This window comes from Wasmannia auropunctata, unplaced genomic scaffold, assembly GCF_000956235.1.
Source record: "Wasmannia auropunctata unplaced genomic scaffold, wasmannia.A_1.0 LD335995.1, whole genome shotgun sequence".
Classification (NCBI taxonomy): Eukaryota; Metazoa; Arthropoda; class Insecta; order Hymenoptera; family Formicidae; genus Wasmannia; species Wasmannia auropunctata.
Window position 1 is genome coordinate 162,209 of NW_012026895.1, and position 27,127 is coordinate 189,335.

The following is a 27,127-nucleotide window of genomic DNA, read 5'->3' on the forward strand; positions in this document are numbered from 1 at the left end:
AATTTCTTTTTTGTTAACAACATCTGTTATTCACTCGAGATCGAAAGTGCTAAGGCAAAACTCGCGTCGCACCAGATCAAAAAACCGCGGTGCGTGCCACACGCGGAAATCGCCGAGGCGTCCACGGGCCGAATCCGATCCGGCCAATGGCCATCGCGAACACGCGCGCGCCGTATGTCGGGCTCGTTGGCTCGCGGTCTCCGCGAAACACGTTGATACGCGCGACTGGCCGTGATCCGGGCTCGCGCGAGAACGTGCGTGCGTCCGATTCGATCGTGCGTGCCCGATACCGCCGATAAAATGCCAAACCGGAAGAAGGAGGACAAGGTAACGTCTACCGCGATAATCGCGGTCGTCGGCCGTTCGCCGTCGCCGCGTTTCATTTATTCGCGGAAAACGCTCGTCCTATCCGGTGAACGGAGGCAGTGGTGTGGTAATGAAAACGGTGGTGGTGGTGGTGGGGTGGTGGTGGTGCGCGAAACGGCGAAGAGGGAGGGAAAGAGAAAGGGATAGCGGAGTTTCGCGCTGCGGGCGCGAGGGCGAGCGAGACAGACCGACTCCGGCGAGGAAAAGAGAGAGAGAGAGAGAAGAGCGTTTCGCGCGCGCGGAACAGAGAGAGAGGGAACGGGGGAACAACCCCGGCAGGCGGATCTCCTCCAGCCACCCGAGAGAGGATGTTAGCGTGACTCCGGTTTCTTGACCCGATCCCGATTCCAAGTCGCTCGCTCGCTCGCTCGCTCGCTCGCTTGCGCGCCCAAGCGAGCGCGCGCGCGCGCACGTTTGCGAGACCGCCCTCTCTGTTCCGCACGACTCTGCCCGTGCCGCCGCCACCGCCGTTCGGCTCTTCTCGCCACCGACCGGGATTAATCGCGCGCGCGTTGCGCGATCGGTCCGTGTTCGGTTTTTCGGTTCGCCTCCTGCCCGCAGCCCCGAGTTCGCCGACGCGTACGTCGCCGACGGCTACGACGACGACGAGACGACGACAACGACGACGAAGACCACCAAGACGCGTGCTACTGCTGCTCACTCGGCCGCGCGCCCGGAACGAGCGCAATGGTATTAAGCACATCCAACCTCGTATATCGTCTCAGACCGTGCGTATTTCTCACCGACGCTCCCGCTGTCACGCTCTCTCTCTCTCTTTCTCTCTTTCTTCCTCCTTCCCTCTCTGTGCGAACTCTCTCTGGTCGAACGTCGCGAGTGCGAACCGCGAGTGCGAGGAAAAAAACGGTCGAGAATCCCAGCGCGATGCGCCCCACGCCGGCACTCACTCCGCTTCTGTTCCAGGAGACGGCGAAGAGCGGCAAGGAGAAGACGAAGAACGGCAAGGATGTCGACGCCGTTGACGAGGTGAGGTTATATTGCCCCTCTCTCTCTCTCTCTCTCTCTTTCTCTCCCTCCGTCTCCTATCGGTCTCCTGCCGTCTCTCGTCGCGAGTCCGCTCCTGTCATCGCGGATCGTCGGCGCGTCCGCGGGACGCCGCGTGCCGATTTACGCAGGGGTCGCGCGTCCCGTTTCGACGGCCGCTCCACCGGGAAAAACGCACTCGGCGAGCCCCCACGATGACAGGTCGGCCGCATGGCCGACCCGACATCTTGCATCTTTTACTTGCTTTTTGTCCGCTATCAACGACACGAGCCACGTCCGTATGCGTGCGCACCGGATGTATTAGAATATTTGGATCCTTGAATACTTTGGCTTTTCGTGAATTTTTTAAGGACTGATAATGTCGTGAAGCGGCCCCGTTGAGAGGAGATATTCCAAGTTGTCTTCGCGACAGAGCTGTCTTTGTAGTACATTAGGTTGCGTCGGAGTCTTATGTGATAATGAAGTCTTGGGAAGAAATAATAGCACATTTCCTTCTTCGCGCTGATAAGTTTGTCGGCTCGTGTATATTACGGTACAGTTGCGCCGTTTGTGTAATTTGTATTAATATGACTTGTTGCTTCCTGCGACTGTGATTATTGATTGTGAAAGAATGTTTATATAACCAATATTAATAGTATACTGTTATGTTATAGATAACATCCGTCAAAGAAAACGTAATTTATGAGTCTGGAGTATGACAATGAGAATGCAGGAAGTGAAAGAAAAAGACCGTTCCATGGTCAAAATTTACTTTCCTTCACGCGAATCGCTTTACAAATGCACAAATGTGATTCACGCAAGATTCGGATTAAAACAGACGTGAAGCACAATCGTACTGTATACATCAAACATCATGTATGTTTTAACAAATATGATCCGTAGCACACATTTCGTTTATCAGTTATATAACTTCTTTCATGAGACTATGAGCCTTTGATTAGAAATAGTTGATTAGAAATAAACAAGAATATGTCATCCACAAATTGTGGATGACATATTCTTGTAGTTAAATTTTTGCAAATTTGACGTAGAAATCTTTCTCAGATGTCGAAGGATTATATATATTTTTCATACGATGGAAGGATATTACATTTTTAATATCGTTAATTAAGCTCCCATTGAATTAATCATTTTGCTATTATTCTTTAAATAGATATTCTTTAAATAGATATCATCCTTTCCTGCAAGTTAAACATATTCATTCATAAAAAATGATCTTGTGTGTGATGTTTATCAAAGAATAATTAGCGAGAAGAATTACTATATTGTTTTAATCTGTTCAACTTGTTTATATACTAGGAATCTTATCTATATATTTTTTTCTAATAGCAATAGAATATTTTGTCGTCATCCTTTCTTCTCGTTTTTTTACTAATAACTGCTTAGCATCGAGACCGATAAATATATTTTTAACACCGGTTAAAGCTAGAAATTTATTGTGCTTGCGAGGCACTTATGATTGATATCATTCAATGAACGATCTAAACGCGAACATTATTCGTCGAGCAGTCAGATAACGAAAGTTATCGTGTCGGAGTTGAAACTGTTCCGAACTAGATGGCGCACCTGCGACGCCAAGACTCGTAACTATAAAGATAGGCAATGTTGACATCCAAATAATCAATTTCAAAAAATAATTTTCCATAATAGTATCTCGAAATCAGTAATAATCGATTAACATGTAATTTATATATTTATAGATCTTTATTATTGAATTAACAAAATTTAATTTCGAAATTACAATTTGACTTGAATTGACAATCAATTCAACTGATTTGCAGCAAAATTTCTAATTATATATATCGTTGTTCTCAATTTAATCTTCTTTTTTCTAAGATTAATATTTATTCGGTGTTAAAAACTATTGTACATAAAATTAATAATTCTACTCATTTATTCTATTTAAATTTAATTATATAATAATTCTATTAATAAAATATAAATATTTTTTTAGTTAACTGTCCATTAAATAGATCGAGGTTTTATTAAAGTCACTCTAAAAGTGTTCATATACAATAAATAAGAAATGAACGTAAAAAAATTAGGAACAAGGAATTAATTTTTATATAGTCATATTAATTGAATAATTTTATTTAATATTTGCTATATGTCAATAAAGTCAATAAATTTAATAAAAATTAATAACACTAAACAGAAAAAGTTTCGACAATAAATAGGGAGTAAGTAAATTTAAAAACTAATCTATTTCTTAACAGAAAATAATCGACATCGAATGATCGACTAGGCGTGTATTTCTTTTAATGATCTTGTAATGGACACCGTAATATTACAAAAGGCACGGCGACTCGTGTTTATTGATACAACCAGGCAGCATAATAAATTTTCTGATAGCAGTTTAACTACTAGTATGTTTAATGACATTTTTTTTACTACGATAATATACAATATTTTTCATATGATAATATTGTAAATTGTAAATTTAATTTTAACCATTTCAGAATTTTATGTTCTATCTGTCGAAAAAATGTAGCTTTAATTTCGAATATATATATAAAATTTAAATATATTCAAATATTTTTTTAACATCAGCAATGTATATTCACACGATTTTTTTAGACCGTAACTTAATATCGTAAAAAATTGTATTTTTGAATTCAATATATTTTACACAAAATAACTTTTTTTTTATATATATAAATTCGTCCGATATTAGTGATGTGATGCAAATTTTTATATAGAATAATAAAATTTCGGAATCAAATTGCGCTCGTCTTCTAGGAAAATTCAAAGTTGCACAGGAAATCATTTTGCATAATTCGTTTGTTCCCCTTACCGCATTAAGTTTATTTTCGATCGTGCATTAATTTTCGTATCTCATCGATATAGGATCGATATCGCATGTGAATTTTGCACGTAACGATAACGTGATGTTACGTAAATGTTTATTTGCATCATTAACATACGCGGTTTCGCCTCGCTCATTCCGTCGACTATGACGATCCTGAGCGAATTGCGCTCTTTTACTACTCCACTTTATTTTTACAATACGTTATATTTGGATTACGCCATTATTTATTCATCAAAATAATATAGAATTTGTCGCAGATCGATCGCCGATGAGTAAGCCGGTAAAGCAATTATCGAAGAAATTGACACCGCGCACAACATCTTAAATAATTACTTAAAGTAAGAATCGTTCCGGTATAGATTTACCATCTTTGCCTTCCCCCCTTCCTCTTACTCCCCCCGTCGACGATTAGTACAGAGGCATCAATGGCACGAAACACGCATTGATCTGATGCCAAATGTTACACATACACACACACACATGCATACTCGCGAACACAAACGTACATACACACGTACCTGCGTGCGCACGATTATTATGGATACTTGTGCTATCATTTGACGCCGCGTCCGCCACGTGATTGTGTCGAACTTTATAATTCGTCGCGCAAGCTCTCACACGATGATGTATACGAGGAAGTTTAAGTTAAGGGCTCGCGTGCTCTGCTTGTTAAGAGACAGATTTTGTCAACGGCGAGTTCGGGTACGTAAGCGCGGCGATTCTTTTTATTTTTTTTTTTTTATACTGGCAGCGTCAGCTGCCGACACCTGACGACGCGGCGTCGACGTGCACGTGACGCGACATATTTCTAAAATAAGTGTCGCAAGAAAAATTATTATGACGGAGCTCGGCGTGGCCGTGCGAGATGCGCTATGAGTATATAGAAATCGCATTTGTACGTTCGCTCGAAGTGATGCAATTTGCGCCGCGCATTAGCACAAACACTTTGTATATTACATGTGCAGTATACATGTTGAACCGACACGCGGCTGCCGTTTTGCCGTGGCGCTTTTACGCGCAATTTTACAGGCGATCCTTACCGAAATTTTCCGTGCTATACGCGACGAAATGGCATCGATAAAGCAGCACAATAATATAGGTGAAATACAAGCGACGATAACGATAAAGTAAAACAGTAAAAGTAACCGTGATCGTATAATTGAACGCTTCGATTTTCTTCGAAGTTTCATACGAAAATGTCTCTTTTAATGGCATTAAATCTATACCATTTTTAACTCGGCAATTATTCTGCATGGCTGAATATTTTATCGAGTAGATGCTCGATAACATTTGAGGTTTCAAAATATCCCGTCGAAAGGGAGAAAGAGAGAAACGATCGGAATTTTGGACGCGGCGAAAGCATGTGTCCCGTTGCTTATTTTCGCGGGGGACTGTGGATTTTCTTCCCCGCGGCGTCTGCAACGCTCTCGTTAATGAGATCACAAAAAATCTCGTTGGTTGTCCCGCCTACCCGATAAAGCCAGCCATGCGGAGAAGAACGGCATGTCTCTTTCTTTCTCTCTCTATTTTGAGCGGCGTGCAAATAGAAAGCGGGCTAATAATACTCAACACTGACGGTGCCTTCCAGGCGCCTCTGTTTCGTGTCGACTTTTTCGGCGACTTACTGAAGGAGCCAGGTGTGCGAAAATGAGCTTTACCTTTTCCGAGAGTAGTAGAAATTTTGTAGCGAGGGAGTCGACAAATATCTAAGATGCAGAAAAGAAGAAATGCAAGGCGCGCTCGAAATAGCATGAGATTCTAGGGTCATGTTCAAGAAGCAGATAATATAAAACATTTGCGTGTAAGGTCTTTCCTTCCTTTTTAGGATTTTGATTAAAAAAATTAATTTAATGTAAGTTCCGAAAACTAAAAGAAAATAATTTAATCTCAAATATATTTTTTTTACTATGCTGTAGAATATAAAAAATTTATTATAGAGATAAAATCATGGAAAATATTTAACTGAATATTAATCTATATTGTTAATTAAATATTAGACAAGTCTAGAACGTACAAATTTCATCCATTACAGCAACTCTCGAACTTCATTCAGCGAAGGGCTCGAGAAGTTTTAAGTGCTTTTTCCGATATGGCGATTAAAAATTGAATAAACGCTTGAGAATAATTTCACAAAAATACGGATAAGAAGTTGAGCGTGGGAGTCGACATAGATATACACTCAAGGGTTGAGGGAAGGGCGATGATCCGTGGGTCACGCGCTATAACAGCAATTTTCACCTTGGAATTCCTCGATCGTTTCCGAAAATAGGCCACGGCCGGAATAACTGTAGCGTCAGTTCGGCCAAAAGTTATGCTCCCCGTGAAATCGCAAATCGACTTCCGTGCCGTGCGATGTATAATGGGCCCACTCATATGTACGATTATTTGTTAGATTGACGTGCAATAATGGGGCGGGCACATTTAGCACGCGTCACCGTAAACGCGATGATAAATTGCGGATAGGCCGTGGTGGCGCGATGTCAAATAATCGCGATAATCGATTTACGGAAAATTACCGGGCACAATGTCTAGGAAATGATAGAACGATGCTGTAAATATTCCGTCGAATAACTGCAAGACTATATGTAATGAAAAATTCGTAACGCTAATGTCGTGACATCCGGATATCGGACAGTAATCTTCATTAGCACGGTAATATTTCTACAGTATGAAACAACACATTTATAACGAAACCGATCGTTTTTTTTTTATCGAGGATCTCCAACAAGCGGGAGGTTAATAGAGGGAAATTAATACACGTCGAATAATATCACGCTGTGCCGATATAACAGTTCGGTTTATTTATTCGCTTTTTTCTGGCTCGAATTTAATTGCATGAGATATAAGTTACAATTGCTTTACCCTTGTATATCTTTCAATGTTTTAACACTTAAGAAAATTATAATGACAAAATTAGCTTCTTTCCGCGTATAAGCGAATTACGAAATGCGCCGTGACAAAGTGATCGATAACACGCAGAAGGAAATACGACTGTTGCAGACATTTTATGTGAGAGTTTTAGTTCGTAAATTATAAAATCATTTGCATAGAGTACAAAGACGGATTTATCGTTATTTTTGGAATTTTGCTTAAATATAATAACCGATTGTTTAATCGTTTTGTCGGATGACACTTATTCGCATCTATGCAAGTTAAATTATTTAACTTGCGATGATTTTGAAAATAATCCGTTATTTATGTGTTATGCCTGTCGGATTGCGACGCTTTTCTCTCATATATTTCTGCCTCCCGTGATTACGATATATGTTATCTCGTAAAACGAGAATTCGGAAAATTGCTGTTTAACATCTGTAAATTTATTACGTTATATACACGCGAGATTACGCGTAAAATCATGTCGCGTATTGTAGATAGGTGGAATTTGAACTGGGCTTCAAGAACAATTGGATGTCTCGTTGACAAAATATGTGGCGGACACGACGTCGTCTTTGTCACCCGTTAATAACGGCATGTGACTACGACAAGCCGGGCGGTTTCTGCATGGTTTTCGCATGCACGACACGCGTGCATACGTTGCACCTCCCACAGGTATTCACAAATAGTAACCGGGCATTGTCGTTTCGTCACGCGGCGCCTAAAGCCGCTTCATCATCATTGTTAGGAAATAAAGTCTGACAGGGAAGAGCGGCGTGTACAAAGGATCTCGCTGCGTTCATAATTGTTCTATTGACATGTGTTTCTGTTAATACTGTGCAACAATATATCGCCCGGATAAAGGCGCATGTCATCTGTTTATTGACAATTATTATCATAACGAATATTCCAATAAATTTCGAGAGTTTGGATTACAAAATAAGAACTGTTTACTTCTCAATTTTTAATATTTCAGCAAAAATAAATTTAAACGAAATTGTTTTTACATCAATATATTTTATATAACTTAATACAAATCCTTGTTTTTAATGTAAAACTCAAGAAAGATCTTGAAACTGGTTTTTTCGCATCTTTAAGTTTTAAGTTTGACGCTTTCTGAACATTAAACATTTTTCGTATACGATTTAACTCTATAATAAATTATTACTGAGAAAAAATAATTTGAATTTGAAAAATTTTCATTTGATGACATGAAAAGTAAAAAAGAAAATCCATGTTTTCGAAATTTTTCCTTCGTTCAGTTCACCTTCTCTCCAGAGAGTCTATGGCTGATCCGGACGCAAAGTCTCTTCAAAAGCTAGATGTAACGGCAGTTCGTTTTCGTTATACCTGTCGTGTTTTTTTTGTACCATATATTACCTGCGTAACGACAATGTAACGATAACGACACTGTCGTTATCGTTAAACATGACAGAATCTAACTACACGGAGAGAATTTTTTTAAGTTTACCCTACAAATCATGTTAATTGAAGGACAATATAGTATTTAGGCAAATTTTACTGTGCACTATAATAAATTTTACAGTAAAATCCCACATAATATTGTCCCACAATTAACATGATTTGCAGGATAAATTAAAAAAAAAATTCCATGTCCTCTCTCATACCGATCGTACGAAAACGTCGGGGAAAGAACTCGCATACGCGTGTGCATATGTGTATGTGCCGCGAGATAAAACGTAATTCCTCATAATTGGCGTGAGGGTTAAGGTCGTACGTGGTGGCCTTGAACGATCGGCGTCGATCGGACGGCGGCGGCGACGACGACGACGGCGGCGTGCCGCGAGAGCCGATCGCGCTCGCCAAAACCTGCGGTGTGTGTACACGAGAGTGTCGCAAGTGGCTGGCTGCTGCGATTCTCGGTCACGAGTGCACGCCTGCCGCTCGCCTCTGACAGTGCGCTCTCGTCGCCGTCGCCGTCGCCGTCTCCGTCTCGGACTCCGTCTCCGACTTGCGACTCCAATTCCGATTCCGACTCCGCGCCTCTCGGACGATCTTGGGCGTCGCGACGTCGTGACGCTGTCGCTTCGCGTTTCTCGTCTCCGCTTACGCGACATCTTCGCTCCTCTTTTTCTCTCTCTCTCTCTCTCTCTCTCTCTCGGCCGCTGGCAACGCGACCAGGCGAGTTCTCGCCCGAAGGGACTCTCTCTCGCGCGCGGTCGCGCGAGAGAAAACAGTGTCGTCGACGATTTCTCGAGCGAAGAACCGGACGACGAGGTGACACGTTCCTCCTTTACGGCGCGTCGCGAGTAGTGCAAATCCCCGAGTGCCTTTGTCCGTCCCGCCACGCGAGGGATCTCACAGAGATCAGCCCACGAGAATATTCCGCGCTGGACATCCGCGTGGGGAATATTTATATCCTCCCGCGGGGATACCGCGAATACTCCCGAGTTCCGCGAGGAGCTCCGAGGAAACGCCCGCTTTACGCCCGTCCTCGCGACGACCGACGACTCGCGATCCCTTTTGCGCGCGTTCGACAGAGCCGTCGCGCTCACAGAGAGTTATAGTCGATGTTTTATGTATGAGAGATAAATAACACTCAATCTCCGCAGGTGAGACAACTCTATCGTTGCGAAAGTTGTTTATCTACCGCGATATATATATATATATATATATATATATATATATATATATATATGTGTGTTTTTGTTCATCGTCGCAGAAAATTACGACTCGAAAAGCTTGTAGAATTACGCTGAGAAAAAAAGTAAACCAGAGACCGTGTGACTATATACGAAGCCACATTATTATGAATAATGAATATAAAGTTACGATTATGAATAATTTATTAATACGACTTCTAATCTTGGAAAATTTATTCAACAATATCGCGGTATAGAGGATCCAGGGAGATATGAGGACATTTAATATGAAAAATGTAATTCTCGTGAAAAATTGTATAGCGATATGTTATCGGTATTAAGTGTGAGTTACGTCACGTCCAGGCTTCTTTTAAAGATGGGGATACTGGGAAATATTGAGTTACAAAACATCGCGTGACGGCCAGCGACAGAAAGATAATATTTACTCTCTCGTCACTTTCGATTGTCGACTAAAATACTCCGCAAGTGCGAAGCGCCGGATCCAGTATATAGAGACCGTCGGCGGCTTTTCCTAATCTTGGATAAGGGGGGAAGGCCTACTTCTCGCCCAGATACTTCGTTCCACCGGCTTATTTTTGTCACACACGTCCGCGCGCGTTTCGCGCGTAAATTGGTTGCGTATAGAGAATCTATCCGCGTTGTTGCAAATAGATCGAGCGTATGACACGTGCAACCCCATTATAGTAATCGCTGAAATATTGTAATTTATCTTGATCGTCGAGCCGAAAATTTTACAATACAGTCGCGAAATCTATACGAATGTTTTATCGATCGATCGATCGAGGAGATTATATAGCTCGAGAGTCGACTTCGTCCGCGAGAGTGTGAAGTCTCAATGCAAGTCTTATCTTCCACGTTTTTAGAGAGAGGACGATTTTCGGCCGACATTTCGCGCCGATGCACTCTTATAACCGGAAAATCGGTTTGACACTTTTAGACTTTAGAGCGAAAAAAATTCCCAGCACGTTCCCCCGAGTTATTTCGCGGAATATTCTCAGGCATGCATTCGGGGATGCACTCTCAGGTGCCGGCGGGAAGAAAGCGGATATTCCCGGTAGTACGTGAAGTGGATCGACTGTTCGACGGCTGTGTGATTGAGATCCTCTTCGTCCCGTGAGGTGGGAGGATCTCGCGAATGCGAGAATCATGTTACGCCGCGACGACGACGCGAGACCGTTTTTCCCGCGGCTGGCTGCCGCCCTGTGCCGATAGTGAATTTCCTTCCTGGGCCGATCGTTGTTCCGGAAATCGCGCACTGGTATGCAGAGTAAAATGCAAACGTTCAGCGGGCTCGCCTTCGGGAATGTGTTCAGGAAAAAGGCAGGTTTTCCCCACAGCGCCCCGGTGTGTTTCGGACAATGCGTTCTCTTATCAAATATTCAACGGATTTAAATGTGGCACTTTTACATAAATTTGTTTTATATATGAATGTAGAATTGTAGAACGAAGAATTGAAAGCTAAATCTAGGAAAGACTTTAAATTTGAAAAACTAAGAAATTTTCTATTAGATATCTTCGTTATTCGCGTTGTCATCATTATTAGTTTTAACTATATTCCGATTCCGGGATATGATACGTTTTATGGGAATAAGTACTTTTTTATTTATTACGAAAAATGTGTGTTGACTACATACATCGTGATCGTTCACTATTTTTTTACGATTAAATACAATATAATTCGTATATTAATTAATGTTTTAATACTTTAATTGGCAAATTAAATTAAAATTATTTGATGAGTAATTCGTTTGGAACTGTTTATTTATCTGCAATTTTACGCGACAGCAATTTTTTGCACAAACTTTCTAGCTTGTTACTGCTTGTTGGACAGTGTCGAGTATCAAAAGTGTTATCTTTAAATTCATTTCAAAGATAATTCTTTCATTTTGTACTTGCTTGTGGTTTAACATTCGACGATTGGAAAGCAAGATCTTTCCTGATTTATCAGCGTATATTTATCAGATGTAACCGATACGATAACCAAAGATAGAACAACTTTTCAGCACACGATAGTTTCGATTGCGCGGAATACGACGCGACGTACAGATAACTGCGTACGGTCAGTATCGAATGCGCATTAATTTTGTGCAGCGATACATAGTATCATTGTAAATGACATAGAAAAATATCACGTAATAACTTAACGTGATTCAAGTTATGAAATATCAAACATCATTGCAATCGATATGCCTTTTGATGCGAAGATCAATGTGTTCTTAACTTTTATAACCTAATCCCCACATATTGACAAATTCAATTAAAAAAATTATATACAACTGAAATTTGGGTTTATTAAACTCGATTTATAACTAAGTGTTGGTTTTATTATGACAATTATAATTTTTTGTAAACAATTAAGATTGGAAAACGCCAACACGATCAAGCAATATTTTTTTTTATTTTTAGAATATTATAATTTCTGTATATACATATTTTTATGCTTTATTTTACATACATTTCGCATATATTTTAATATTTATATAAAGTATTAAAATTATTTCAGAAGAAATTAATACATATTACAGTAATTTATATTCAACAATAATTGCGTGAATTTTGAAATAAATAGGGATTTTAATCTCACGAATTATAGCTCTATCAATATCATGCTTGCAATATTACATCAGGCTCAGTGTATATTTAATTTAAAGAATTATTATTATTTTTTAAAGAGGATGAATCTAATAGTAGCTTAACGAGACAAAAAATGGAAATCGACAAACTAGAACTTGAATCATTTCGTTAAAAACAGGGCAATTCTATATCAAACGGTACCTCGTACATAATTACTCTCTTTTATATCATTACTGTTCTCGCATTCATTCGAAATAATGAATAGCTTTTGATGAAAAACGAGAAATGCTATTAGGAAAATGAAAGAAATGAAATGCATTTTGCACGTCCCTCGATCCCTAAGGCGGAAATTCTTGTTAGAATAAGAGCTATAACAGTTTGTAATCTTTGACCGTGAACTTCAACACCGACCGACCTTTTCTCGCATAAAAGCATTCGTTATAAGCCATTATTCGCTCGCTATAAAGCCAATCAATTGACAAAAATTGGTTTACTTTGAAATGCAATACACTCTGCAAAAGTGAAACAATTTATCAATATATTCCATATATTAGAATGAAAATTGATGCTTATATATTAAAAAATTATATTATAGACTAGATTTTTTAATAGAAATACATTTTTTAATTTGTAATCTATTATGTTTTCAGAACAAAATAAATAGCTTTTCATTGTTTTATAGACAATAAAAATTATAGACAATAAAATTTTAATCTCAAAACGATAAAGCATCCTCCAAATTTGTTAATTTGCTTCGTCGCGCGAAACAATTGCGCAAAACAACTTCCGTATTATCGCACGTTTATGCCGCGTTTTACATATCTCTTTAAGCTCTCTCAGTACGATAGTAAATACTGGGTTTCCTCGGGAGACAATGTGTAGGATCGTCAACTTTGTTTATCAAGTGTACGTGATCGCATGCGCATATTCTGAAGACACACGGCGACCAGCGTGACATGAAAACTCGGACCGACGACGCGACGCGACGCGACGACGACGAGTGACGGCAACTTCGTAATAGTTCATCAGATCGTGTTTTACATCTATTTTTATCTGCAATCTGCGGACACACATTTCGCTTTACTACACCTCTTTAGAATACGTTTAACTCGCTTATGTGTACTACCTGCCATACATACTGCGCAGATGCGTTATTGATTACGCAATGTTTTATCATGCATTCAGCGTTAGATATTTTGACGAACAACCTTCAAAGTAAAACTGGTCGTTGAGGAATATTTTACATGAAATTAATTACGGATCAATTTTCTAATCAACGTTTTCCGATATTTGAAAAATGTTTACAGGTCATAATTCTCAATGTCAACTTCGTGAATAAATTACTTTCGTTTAAATTTACGTTAAGGAAACTTCCGCATCTCCCGATTACCGATACAGAACCGATATAGAATACTGTTGAAAAAGTCGGTAATTGCTAATTAGACGTTCGACGTTAGGCGCGAAAAAGTTCCGAAAGCGGAACGATCGAGAAAGCGAATGATGAAAGCTCGCATAACTAGTTGGTCGGTTTGTAATAAAGCGAGAAGAAGGGGATCTGATTGGATTCATTATGCGACGCCAACGTGGTTCATTTGTTCGGCCGACTTAACCGCAATCCAAGATAAACCAAAGCATTCGTGTCTACGACTTTCCTCGCTCATTCGAATAACCTACTTTATAACTGTGATCGAAAATGATTAGAGGAAACTATTCGTTCACGTGTATCTTTTTTACAAGATTCACGGGCCCATCTACATGTCGTTCAGCAAGTAAAGTGACACATGCAATATACATTTTATGTTCTAATGGGATTATTAGAATCTTTTTTTAATATTAAATTTAATTAGAATGCTCGTTGAATATTTTATGTGAAATTAATAGATAATTCATCCATTTTTCAATATCTCAAAATTCTAATAAATTATAGTTCTCTAATTTTTGATATTGTATAACTGCAAATAAATTATACTTGTTTACATTTGCGTTTTAATGTGCTTTAACGAGTATTCTTTTATTTCTATATTAAGTACTGAATATCTTTATACAAAAATCAAACATTTAATTTTTAAATTTATTTAAAACTAATAATTAAAGATTGTATATTATGAATCTGGAAAATTTATAATTTGTGAAAATTATTCCTCATCTCCAATTGATGGCTATACTTTTTTAAAGAAAATGAAGGGTAAGCCTACAAAATTTTAAGGTTTTGTTTCTACATGTTTCCAGTCTGTAACTGTCAGGACATTACAAAATTTTCTTACACAGTAGGTATACCATAATGAGGTATTGCACAGTTTTCTGATAATTTAAAACTGATTCGATTGTATTGGAACGAATCCGTGGTTTAAATCCGAAATAGATTGGAAATAATAAATAATAAATTTAAATCTAATTTGAATAAGTTTAATAAAAAATTAAAAGGTATATGATTAACAAAAGACAAAACAAATTACATTACACGCTACTAAATTAGTCAATTGTTTCCGTAAAATTTCGCTCATTAGTATGACATTAAACATTGGAACGCTAATTAAAAAATAATTTCCAGTAATTTTTAAAATAAAGGATAAAATTTAGTTTGAAACAATAAATCTAAAGGGCAGCTATTTGAAATAAAGGACTATCTTTTACAATAAAGAATATATAGCCACTTTCACTTGATTATATTCGAGAAATTATTTGTGCTTCGACATTAAAAAAAAATTATTTGTCATTGGTCAAAAAGAACTATATAGTAGAACACGTGTGCTTGTAGACATTTTCGATTCTGACAAAGATATAAAGAGACCTTCAATTTTCGCACGCATCGTGCCATAGATCATAGACAGCTCATGGCGATTTTTCGCGTTCCATTTATGTAATGTTAATCCGATCAGCCAGCGAGTGATCGATTTTTTACTTATAACCGAGTTAAATTAATACGAAGATAAGTAATTGAATTAAGCACACTATCACGAATTCCTAATTGGATTTAATTTATTTGTGATTTCTTAACTCTATTCAGAATGCATTGTAGACGTTATATATCAAAAATTTATTTATTATATTTTTAAATAGTGTTACAAAAGTGGATACGAATTATAAAAAGGAATTCTACAATAGATGTTCCAATATATAATTAACTTCAGAAAAACTTCTATATCCATTCATAATCGAAATAATAGTTTTTTATCTGAAATTTGTCATAGTTACTAACTTTCGTCCATTCGTTAATTATCTACAAGTTCTATTTTTAATATCTTTTATCTGCCATAGGCAAACAAGGTGACCGGAGGACCTCCTGTGGGCAATGCACCGCCACCGCCTACACTTATCAATAAAATCAAGTATCAACCTGGTGGACCCGTAATCAAAAAGGATAAACGGCAAAGCAGCTCGAGGTTCAACATATCGAAAAATCGGGAACTGCAGAAATTGCCGTTGTTATCCGGTGAGTCATTCAGTCGGGGAGGTACATCATAAAATATGCGTATTAAATTCTAAAAACTTGGCGGTGATGTCCTTGAGACGAATGAAGTTCTTTTTACAATACAAAAGTATAAGATTAATCACACGTGATAGCATTCTTGTTAGGTCAAATAAAAAAATGGTATGCGATCTTTTACATTTCTCACATTGCGTCACTGGTGATTTACATCGTATAATAAGAATGAAGAAGTATGTCATCTCTCGAACGTGTTCACGTACGATATACTTGTTTTGCGATTGTTGCAAATAGCTTAGAATCTAAGATGAGCCTGATCAACAAGTAACATATAAAGAAATCATTATACACAAGAAACTAGTTCACGTAACACTGCAGCGATCATGAACGGACAATTAGATCGGGATAGAGATCGAATGCGCCGACGTGAAGCGTGAGAAAACAAACAATGGAAAAATGGATAAGACGCGAAAAAGATAGCAGGAAGGAGAAGAGAGGAGAGGATAGGAGAGAAGGGCGGCGACAAATTGGTCCGCCTGCCCTTTCCCAATGTAATGCCGGTCAATCGAGGTTGCGAGACTATACCTCCTACGTCAGAGTCTATCGATTGCGTGCGACGAGGGTCGCGCAGGCGCCACGGATTCATGATTCCCCGTTTTCCCAACGTAAACAGTCGGGTTCCGCCCCCCTCATCCCCGTCCTCTTCCCCCCTCCCTTTCATCCCCGCCACCGTTTCGGCCATCCCTTTCTGATCCTTCTTCTCCAACCGCTCCGAGAGACCAGCGCCCGAACACCCTCGCGGCACCCTCGCGAGAGAGAGCCCCACCTGGCCGCGGCTCCACCTGCACAGAATCTCGACGAAGGGGGGTTGTATCGACCCCGTGACCGATCGAGAGATGACCCGCGAGATCCCGGCGAGGACCCTCGAGGTCGTTGAACCTGCGGTGCCACTTAGGCGAATCTCACCCGCCAGCCTGCCCCCCTCTCCTCGCCGCCTCCCGCCGCCCCTCGCGAACGCGGTCACCGGGTTCCGGGGACCCGCGAGGACGTGCCGCTAGTGCTCGCCGGTGTTTCACGGGGGTGGCTTCGCAGCGCGAACATCCCGAGGAGAGAAAGCCCGACGAGAGAAGAGCCTTGCCTTCCCCGGCCCCGATCGATTGACACGGACGAAGCAACAGATTGTTGCGAGCGTTAAACAACGACGGGAATTAGCGGCGGATAGACTCCGATGGTGTCGACGGGGTTGTTATCGCGAGTCCGTGGGAAAATCCGGTTAAGGGCGGGCGCGACCGGCACGCGAAGCTCCGAGGGCTTCGAGATCGTTGGTTTGGGAAAAGTGAACTATTTCGGATAGATGTAGAGCAGATCGGGGAAATACTTGATAAAAATACTCGCTTGATTGAATAATTTACAATCGGTTTAAAAGGATAATAGATATTGAACAGAGATGGAGGAAATTTTAAAACCGATCGATGAGTTGAAAGTTTAAAAAAAATTTCCCTATCAGAAATTAGTGAATCCTTTCCCTTAAAAACGCTTTCGGTCGAAAATTGGTGAGTCTTGTGATTTAGAAGTTTTCCAATTGAGGAAACGAAGTTTAGTGACTTTTAAGCTCGAAGATTCTCAGAGATTGGTGAGTTTTGTGATTAAAAAAAAAATCATTTCGTGTTTCGGATTTAATACAAAGCAATATAAGAGCGATTAACTTTTATTTAAATCTTAATGTTCGATGTTTGTATTTACTATACGCGGAATCAATTAAGATATGTGAAATTGCAATAGAATTGTGATAGAATTGGACTAAATGTAGAATAAAGATTCGCGTAGAATTTTCATGTACAATATAGTTTTGGAAAATTGATTTTATATTGTGGTACACTTTGCGAGAAACAATAAATTGAAAGTCTGATCGAATTATTAATAAGAGTTATAAATGATTCATCTGTACACAGATTATTGAGTGCTTGATTAACTTGAATAAAATATAGATAATTATTATGCTGTTGATATATTATGGAAAATTGGAAATATATAAATAATATTAATAAATATACTTACATGTAGAGAGGAAGTTAATTGGATTTATTAATTTACGGAAAACAATAACAAATTCCGCGTATAATTCAACGCGTATTAATTTGTACATTTATAAAACTTATGTGTGTAGAATAATTCAATATTACATTTGCTTATACTCTGAAATATCAAACTCACTTTGTGTGAAAATATTCTTGCAACTGTGCTACAACGGACAATTCGTGTTGCTTTGCATCAAAGTACAGTTACGTTTCTGCATGGTTTGGCAAAACGCGTAAAACCATGCGCGTTTCCTTCGTAAGCGCGAGCTATGCGGAAAATAACGTGGGAAGCCGGTAAAAGTGACTTGTCGAAGGCCGACAATCGCCGTGGCTAATAAAGTTATGCGTCGCATTTCGCCAAGTAAATTGGCGGATGATTGTGAATTACGTAATAAAAAACATTCTCCGGAAATTGGTTTCCGTCCGAGTGGATTAAATCCGTAAATCCGGCAATATAAAAATTGATAAAGAGCCGAACAAGGAAACTTAAAGTCATTTAATAATTATAGCATAAAATCTGCGAAAGTTGACGATTATGGAAAATAATTTGTAACTATCGTTTTTCCTTTTAGCATTAATATTTTCTTTGATTACATATGTGATTTTACGCAAAATAGAGAACACTTAAATAATTTAGAAAAGGAAAATTATACAGTTTATGTTTTTCGGCATTTCTGCACGTTCGTGGAAACTCAAACTATTCCTGCTAAAATTAAAAGAAAATTATTATCGTGTACTATTTTCCTAAACGTGTTTGTCTGAATTGATATACATACATTATATGAAGTGTTTATTTCCCAGCTAAGGAACTCTTTTGGCAATCGACTTGAAAGAGTTCATTCGGTAAACAGTCCTCGAATAATACTGATTCACTGCTGTTAATTAAGAAGAAAATATCGATGTTCTGTAAATAAAATTTTAATCTGACGCCGTATATCGAAAAAAAAAAGCGAAATCGCGGAATATTGATCGCGATTTTGACGTCAAGTGGAGACCGACCCTCGTCGAGTGTGTGAATCCAAAGTGTTGCAAATTGCATAAGTTACTGAGAGACGATATCGTGAATAGCTTGTGCTTGCCCAAGTCGAAGCGTTCGAAGAGATTCGCCGATGAATAAGGTGCGAGTGTAAAGTCGGTACTGAGTAACATAATATTGCGCGATGGTTCACGTGGGTGGAATTGGCCCGTCTCTGGGCGGCGCTCTGCCCAAAAGTCCCAGCTTTCATCAGGGTCTCGCTTTGGCGACGGTCTTGCCCCAGGACGCGGGCAAGGGTTACCCGGTGACGTTCGCGCTGCACTATCAACCCTTGCAACCTCTTCTAATCGGTAAAGCTCTTTATGCGTTCAAATCACGTTTTGAGAATCTCATTTTTACGAATTCGATTGCACTTAAACTTTTATCATCGCACCTGACTTTATTGTAGAACTGATCTGTGCACCTGATCATTTGTTATTAATAAAACGGAGGGATTATGTTGATAAATGTAATCATTGAAGGATTGATTTAGTACACTTCCTTTATTTTTGTAAAATTATCAGTATTCGATTGTGTTCCGCGAGGATGATGTCCATGAAATGGTCGGCTCGCGATGAATTCGGCAATCGATCTCGTTACTTCTATTATTATTACATAGACTGCTAGGAATAGTAAGCGATATAAATAATGCCACTCGGTTGCAGTCGCGATATTTTGAAGGTCGTTATCGATCTTCTGTCAGAGCCCACTCGATTAATCGGTAAAAGCAGAACGCCTTTAAGATTTCAGATCAAAAGTCTGCTACCGGCATGCCATTATAGCTCGTATAAATATTAAAGGCAATCCTCCGCGACACACAGCACGCTTTTTGTGCCGAGTATTAAAGAAATGGAGGTCGATTAACATCTGAAATAACTGTCTATGCAAATCGGATTGTTCGAAAGAAGCAAATAGAATATCGATTTTGATCGCGTGCTGCATTTTTATCGACGGCAAAATTACATTCTGGGTACTCTCATTCTTATCGGACGTCCTTTATTAAGTTGATTTGGCCTCTTTACTGGAAATTATTTCAAAAGAGAATATTATTATTCTGCATATTTATTAATACGTGATGTATTTTTATAACATGGATAAAATACATTCATATTATATATTATATTATATTGTATATAAGAACTTATAATCGATAATATCTTGACGCTGATATATGAAACATAAATTAATTCCAAAGATTTAACTTCGAGAGTCATTTCTCACGTATGTCAAGAGGGTCAGTTAGGCAGGTAGGAGAGCTATTTGTAGCAAAATAATTCAAACGAGAAAAAATAATGAGTAGCGCAAAAAGGATACATTCGACTGTGTACCCTTTCGTATTGGCGTGCATCGATATTCTTGCAGGCTAATATGATTAATAGGCGTAATGCTGTTCTCACTTCTTGAGGTATACAAGCTGCTGAGTGCGGCGCGATTAATCATCGGCTATCTGATTCCAGAAACACAACAGGGAAACGAGCGGGAGGAACTTTTTATACAGAAGCTACGGCAATGCTGCGTCCTCTTCGACTTCGAGTCCGATCCGTTGTCGGATTTGAAATGGAAGGAGGTAAAGCGCACTGCCCTCCACGAGATGGTCGAGTATGTAACCAAAAACAAAAACGTTATTACCGAAGCGATATATCCCGAAGCGGTAAACATGGTAAGAGCAGCATATACTCTGATATACTTCGTGTACGCATAAGAGCATGATGAACTTTTCTAATTTCATTAAGCTATTTGCAGATTAAAGATACAAGATTATGTAAATGCTGAGAAATTAGTTTGTAAAGATAAACCTTAATGAAAAATATAGTTGTACGGACTAATATAGGAACAAAAAAAGAAAAAGAATTAATAATGTCAGAAAGGAGCATAATAAAGTTAGCTTGTATAAAAATATAAGAAATATTCTTAACATTTACATTGTCTCTATATCGTTAAAGACGGCATAAAATATATGATAGATACACGGAGAGAATTTTTTTTTAAATTTACCAATTTTAAATTTGCAAATCATGTTAATTGCGGGAAGATATAGTATTTAGGCAAATTTTACTGTGCACTACAATAGATTTTATTGTATTTTACTACTGTCAAATTTATTGTAGTGCACAGTAAAATTTTCCTAAATACTATATTGTCCCACAATTAACATGATTTGCAGGGTAAATTTAAACAAAAATTCTCTCCGTGTAGAATAGAAACGTAATATAAATAAAATGGTGCCTCGCGAGGGAATAAAGTTGAAAGGTTTTACCGAGACGACGGAAATCCTTGCAGTTCGCCGTGAATTTATTCCGGACGCTACCCCCGTCATCAAATCCTAATGGCGCGGAGTTTGATCCGGAAGAGGATGAGCCGACGTTGGAGGCGGCTTGGCCGCACTTGCAGCTCGTCTACGAATTCTTTTTGCGGCTGCTGGAGTCGCAGGACTTCCAGCCGTCCATAGCGAGACGTTACATAGATCAAAAATTCGTGCTGCAGCTCTTGGAGCTGTTCGACTCCGAGGACCCGAGAGAGAGGGATTTCCTTAAGACGACCCTCCATAGGATTTACGGAAAATTCCTGGGACTCAGGGCGTACATTAGGAAACAGATCAATAACGTTTTCTACCGATTTATTTATGAGACGGAACATCACAATGGCATCGCAGAACTGCTTGAAATTTTAGGAAGGTAATAATAAGTTCGATGCAATATGTTGCACAATGTTGAGGAATCTATAAGACGTACTCATCAACCGTGCTCGTTTATTTTCTTTGCAGTATTATAAACGGCTTTGCTCTGCCGTTAAAGGAGGAGCACAAGGTGTTCTTGTTAAAAGTCCTGTTACCCTTGCATAAAGCTAAGTCATTATCCGTTTACCACCCGCAACTAGCGTATTGCGTCGTTCAATTTCTGGAGAAGGATCCGTCGTTGACGGAGCCCGTGATTAGAAATCTGCTGAAATTCTGGCCAAAAACACATTCCCCTAAAGAAGTTATGTTCTTGAACGAGCTTGAAGAGATCTTGGACGTCATTGAACCAGCTGAATTTCAGAAAGTCATGGATCCGCTGTTCAGGCAATTAGCCAAATGCGTGTCATCGCCGCATTTCCAGGCAAGTACGCAATTAACGTTATTTTGTTCTGCGCGACGTCTAACATGTGTGCGCATTTGTGTTGTTTCAGGTGGCGGAAAGAGCTCTCTATTATTGGAATAATGAATACATAATGTCCTTGATATCGGACAATTACTCCGTCATCCTACCGATAATGTATCCAGCTTTTTATAGAAACTCCCGCAATCACTGGAACAAGACGATCCACGGTTTAATTTACAACGCTCTGAAACTTTTCATGGAGATGAATCAAAAAGTATTCGACGAATGTACGACACAATACTATCAGGTATATTTGCAGACACGTTATTTACGCACACTTGCGCATAAATAAATCATTAAATTAACTAGTATTCAGCATTAAGTGAAAATGCCAAATATATTTTAACGAATCTCGATATCATAATCTCAAAACTACATGACTCCACGTTGATGTGATTAGAAACATCAAGACATTAATATCTCACTTTATCATGTTTATTTTGATCCAAAAACTGTGTAGGAGCGTCAAAGAGAACGGAAGCTCATGAAGGATCGGGATGAGGCATGGATGCGCGTGGAAGCGCTCGCGATGAGGCATCCGAACTATAATTTGGCAAATAAAGGCACAACGAATAACACATCCTACACATCAGCGCAGCATATAGATAACTCACCGCCCGACGAAGATGGTGATACGGATCAAACTCCGCTTACCTTGGAGAAAATCGAAGCTAGAGCCAATGAGGTATGGAATTGATATTTATTGTTATTGCTGGTTTTTTTTTTTTAATTGGACGCTCCATTATATACGAAGCGTCCTCGATATTTTGATGTGTTTAAAAGAAAAGTGTTTTGTTTATACAGGCGAAGAAAATGACAAACGTGAACAAAGTGAAACCGCTTTTACGAAGAAAGAGCGATTTACCGCAGGATTCGTACACAATGCGGGCATTGTCCGATCACAAACGCGCCGATGAATACCTTGTTACGCCGCCAGATCCCAATAATTGCTAGTCTCTACCGCAACCCCTTCCCATGTATCCTCTGTTTTGCTGTAGCAACATCGGAAGTTAGCTTTCTTTCTTGGGGGGAGAAACGGCGATAAGAACGCGAATAATTTGGCTGACAGTCCCATTATGCGAAATCAGCGACGTATTATCATCTCAATGTATATCGTCATATTTGCTTTTTTTAAGAAAAGAAGAGAGAACCTTACTTATCCCGCCGCGCATATCGTGCGATTCAAAGATACAGTGTATAGGTACTCGTAGAAGCTTGCAGAAGAAACTCGTTCTTCATTAGAAATGCGTTGTATTTATTTCTTCATCTACGAGAGAAAAAGGCATATTGCGGTTTATAGGAACTGTAATAGCATCATCATAAAAAGCGCGCATTATTAGTGAGCGAAAAAGGCCCTAAAAATACATTTACTTGTAGAATCGCCATTCATCGGAAACATTCTGAGGTGCTACCCTCTGCTATGTCTCAACAATAAGATAATATATGAATAATGTACGTAAACGAGATTTAATTGTGGATACTACGGTTGTAATGGATTTGGTTCTATTCTACAAGAGATTTTATATACAGATGAGGGTTATGTGCGGGGGAATGTGATCGAAGATATAACACGTATGCTCTCGATGTTGTAACCCATAACTATTGCGCTATGCGAGCTTGTTGTGTTAACATCCTTGCGAATGACGCGTTTCCATTTATGTGCAAATGATATATATACATATATAGATATACGTACTTGCTTTAACACTACAGGCTCGTTGTAGTAAGAGAAGAAACAAATAAATGAAGACGTAAAGAGGGGAGAAGAGTACACGCCGGCGCGCGTTATCTTAGGATGTATATGATAGTGCTATTTTAAAAATAATAGATTGCTACGAGAAAATCTGGATACTTCTGAGTGTACTACTTTTGTATCTGTTGTGCCTAGATGCCTGTGGAAAAACAAAAAAGAATATGCCTCCGCGCGGGGCCTATATACTACGAAAACAGCAAGATTAAGCAGCGAGTTTACATGTCGCTTTGCCAAATATAATCGATATTACAAGAATTTCAGTAACGCTTGCATAACATGTTGTGTTGTTAACTCATTGATCTTGAGATTAATTGAAAGATTATACTGTTGCGGCCCAGAGGTAGGAGGGAGAGGAATAAAAGAGAGGAGAAAGGAGAAAAAGATTAAACAATTTAGTCTTTGCGCTGCTGGCAGGTTGTTACGTTAAATAATTGTCGAGGATACCTTGTTGAACATAGATATGATAAGCACTTATATTAAATATTAGAAATTAAAACTACGGAAGATAGATTTAAAGATATTATTATTTACTTATTAATTATTCCTATTCAAGAGAGAGAGGAATGGCCATTTCAGCTAATTGATCATTAATTAGTGGTATAAATATCATTATAATTATTAGTTATTGTATTATTTTTATATAGTAACGAGACGAATAATGACGAAAATAGGGTAATAGTAATAATGTAGTAGCTGGTACATGTGGCAAAATGCCTTGAATCCGTTTAGTCTATCCGGAAATCTACGTTTTTCCCAAATTAGATCGATAATGAATAAATCACGCATTTCTTAGAAAAAAAAAAAATACCGTCACGTATCAGAGAGAAAGAAAGAAAGAGTGGGAGAGAGAGAGAAAGAGAGAGAATTCTTAATTATACACCGTTATGCACAGCAACTTCGAAAAGACATCGAATCAGACAGTCTCCGCGGATGTGAATGTGTACGCCTGCAAAAGCTTAAGTCGAATCGTAGAGGACCGGAAGAGAAAGGAATAATCGTAATAACACTACAATTAATAATAATAACGCCGTTATTAAGAGGATATAGAGTTGCCGGATCGTTTCAATATAATAAAGACGTTAAATCTTGCATGGTACCGTGGGAGTTCTTTCATACGTATTATGCGTAAAGCGTTTATAGGAGCGTTCTCATCCGCGTCGTGCATCTTTTTATTTCGACAATGATCCAAACGGGGATTGGAACCGGTATAATTTCGATTTTAGGTCTCGACGCCGTCTTAGAGCATGTTCTAAGGATGCCATAAGTATCCAAAAAATGATTCACATTTTTTTTTATTCGTTGACAATAGAAACGTGACAATCGAACGACTTCTCAGCTCTGTAATTGAAAATTGAATCGTACCGATCTCGATACGATCCGATACAGAGACCTTCAAACAGCCGCACGAAAACGGGCCTTCTTTCTTCTCGTGCGTCTGCAGCCTCTATTTTATACATCGAAATAATACCGATTCTAATCTTTGAAAATTCAAATCGCCAGAAATCGTAGTCAAAGAGAGTATCTCGACTGAATATGCAGTATAGGGTTAAACAACATTCTCCATCTCCATGACTTTCTCGAGCGCATTCAAGAGCCCTCAATTGAATCTATTTATATGCAGCGAGAAAAGACCTCGTCGTGCGCAGTTTGCATTTCATGTACCTGCATATATCGTGTAAATAATATAATTATTTTTGAACGCATTCTTCCTTCTCAGTTCCAAAGACACGCTCGTCCCGGTGAGCGTCGTAGTAAAAGGATTTAGCGCGAACTCTTTCCGAACATTATTTTATTTCTCTACCTGTTATAATAATATAAAAAGAACAGTTCGTATTTTTGCAAACAATAAGAATAAGGTCAATTAAACGGGCAAAATTGGGTCACAAATTAAAATAACATTTTATTCATAAGAATTAATTACGTCAATCTTAGAGATCTTGATGAAAAGATACAGAAGGAAACATAAGTGTTCTTAATGAGTAATTATTAGCTTTACGTTTATTACACAATGTATGTAATTCTTGTGAATTAAATATTGTCTTTTCTATAAATATCTCTCTCTCAAATCGGACCTTCATAACTGGAAATCGTGGTCTCGCATTTTGTCGGGTGCATTTTCTGCAATCACTCGGGAGCGCACTGGAATTGCCTATATGGTGGTCATGGCGCGTCTGCTTTCTGTACCAAAGATCCAAAATTCAAATCAACATGTCAGATTGTTTTCGATCCACCATCTCTCGGAAGGTAAAACCGCCGGGAGTATTCCTGCCAAGACACACTACACAATATATAGAAATTTACACAAATGGAACAGCAGGATTTTCAAGGACAATTCGTGCGCTCTCGATTGTATAAAATGTAGACCACGAGCTTCAATCGTGAAAGACCTGACGATTATACAACATTGTGTAATAAACGTAAAGCTAATAATTTCTCTCTCTAAAACATCTGTTTCTTTTATTCATTTTTTCATCGAGATCTCTGAGATTAATGTAATTAATTAATATTAATTCTTATAAATAAAATGTCATTTTATGACCTATTTTGCTCGTTTAATTGACCCGACTCGTTTTCTTCTATCTTTTATTCTCTCACAAAATTTTTGTAATCGTTTATGAACTTGTCGACAAAAATTTAAAGGAGAAACTTGTCATTTCATTTTTTTTTAACTTCTATTCACGCAGATTTTATCTAATTTTCCCTAGCGAGTCTACAACTGTATGTAACGTGTGTAATCACTTTGGCAGATGCGCGCAATACGTATACACAGAACTCTTAAGAAAAAAAAAAAAGAAAGATCTCTATGTAAATGGATGAACAAACGGTGGCAATATTGTACAATGTCCGTGCCGCAATCCGAATTCAGAGGGATGAAGTAAGGGGAAACGGAAGAGAATATCAGAGTATCGCATAGACGTATATAAACAGACTTTACAAACATAAATTTCGCTGAGGGCATCTCAGTTGTAAACAAAGATAACACATTTTCTATGTGATATTTAAATTAATTTATATTAATTTAAACTATCCTTATTATACCGAATATATTATATTATATGGAGCGCATCACGAATCCACGAGAGGGAAAAATCCGCTGCTCTCTGTGGGACTACGGAGCAATTTCGTTACGTCCGTTCCATTTGGATGTCGTTCGAACGATCGAATATCGAATTCGAGCGATGATATTTCGTACACGTATCTGCAATTTGTTAAAAACATAGTTTTATAGTAAATAAAGAGGATTACGAGAAAAAAAAACAGATGCATTCTTACGTTGAGAAATGTTCTTGTAGCAATTTCTAGGCTTTAAATCTTATAAAATGTGCAGTATCGAGTAGCAATTTTTCAATATGCAAAACTGCATATTGAAAAATTGAATTTTCTCAAATTATTTCAAAATATATGCAAAATATTGCCTACGATATATAAATAAAATAACCGACAATAATTTGTAGAAAGACGACA

At 38.6% G+C, this 27,127-nt stretch overlaps 1 protein-coding gene across 10 annotated transcripts; it reads left to right on the forward strand.

Annotated features, from left to right (window-relative positions):
* The first annotated feature begins 285 nt into the window (after positions 1–285).
* Positions 286–26,920, forward strand: LOC105453759 (serine/threonine-protein phosphatase 2A 56 kDa regulatory subunit gamma isoform-like). Of its 10 annotated transcripts, none has more exons than XM_011695947.1 (9): positions 286–327; positions 1,288–1,350; positions 15,508–15,682; positions 20,227–20,429; positions 21,050–21,444; positions 21,534–21,867; positions 21,938–22,156; positions 22,370–22,594; positions 22,714–26,920. In XM_011695947.1, the coding sequence occupies exons 1-9, from the start codon at positions 301–303 to the stop codon at positions 22,861–22,863; spliced, it is 1,791 nt and encodes a 596-aa protein (XP_011694249.1). In that variant the 5' UTR covers positions 286–300; the 3' UTR covers positions 22,864–26,920. The 10 variants fall into 10 exon arrangements, with proteins under 10 accessions (XP_011694249.1, XP_011694251.1, XP_011694250.1 ...); XM_011695949.1 differs by lacking the exon at positions 286–327 and adding an exon at positions 970–1,056; XM_011695943.1 differs by lacking the exons at positions 286–327; positions 1,288–1,350 and adding exons at positions 8,973–9,624; positions 10,539–10,933.
* The last annotated feature ends 207 nt before the right edge of the window (positions 26,921–27,127 follow it).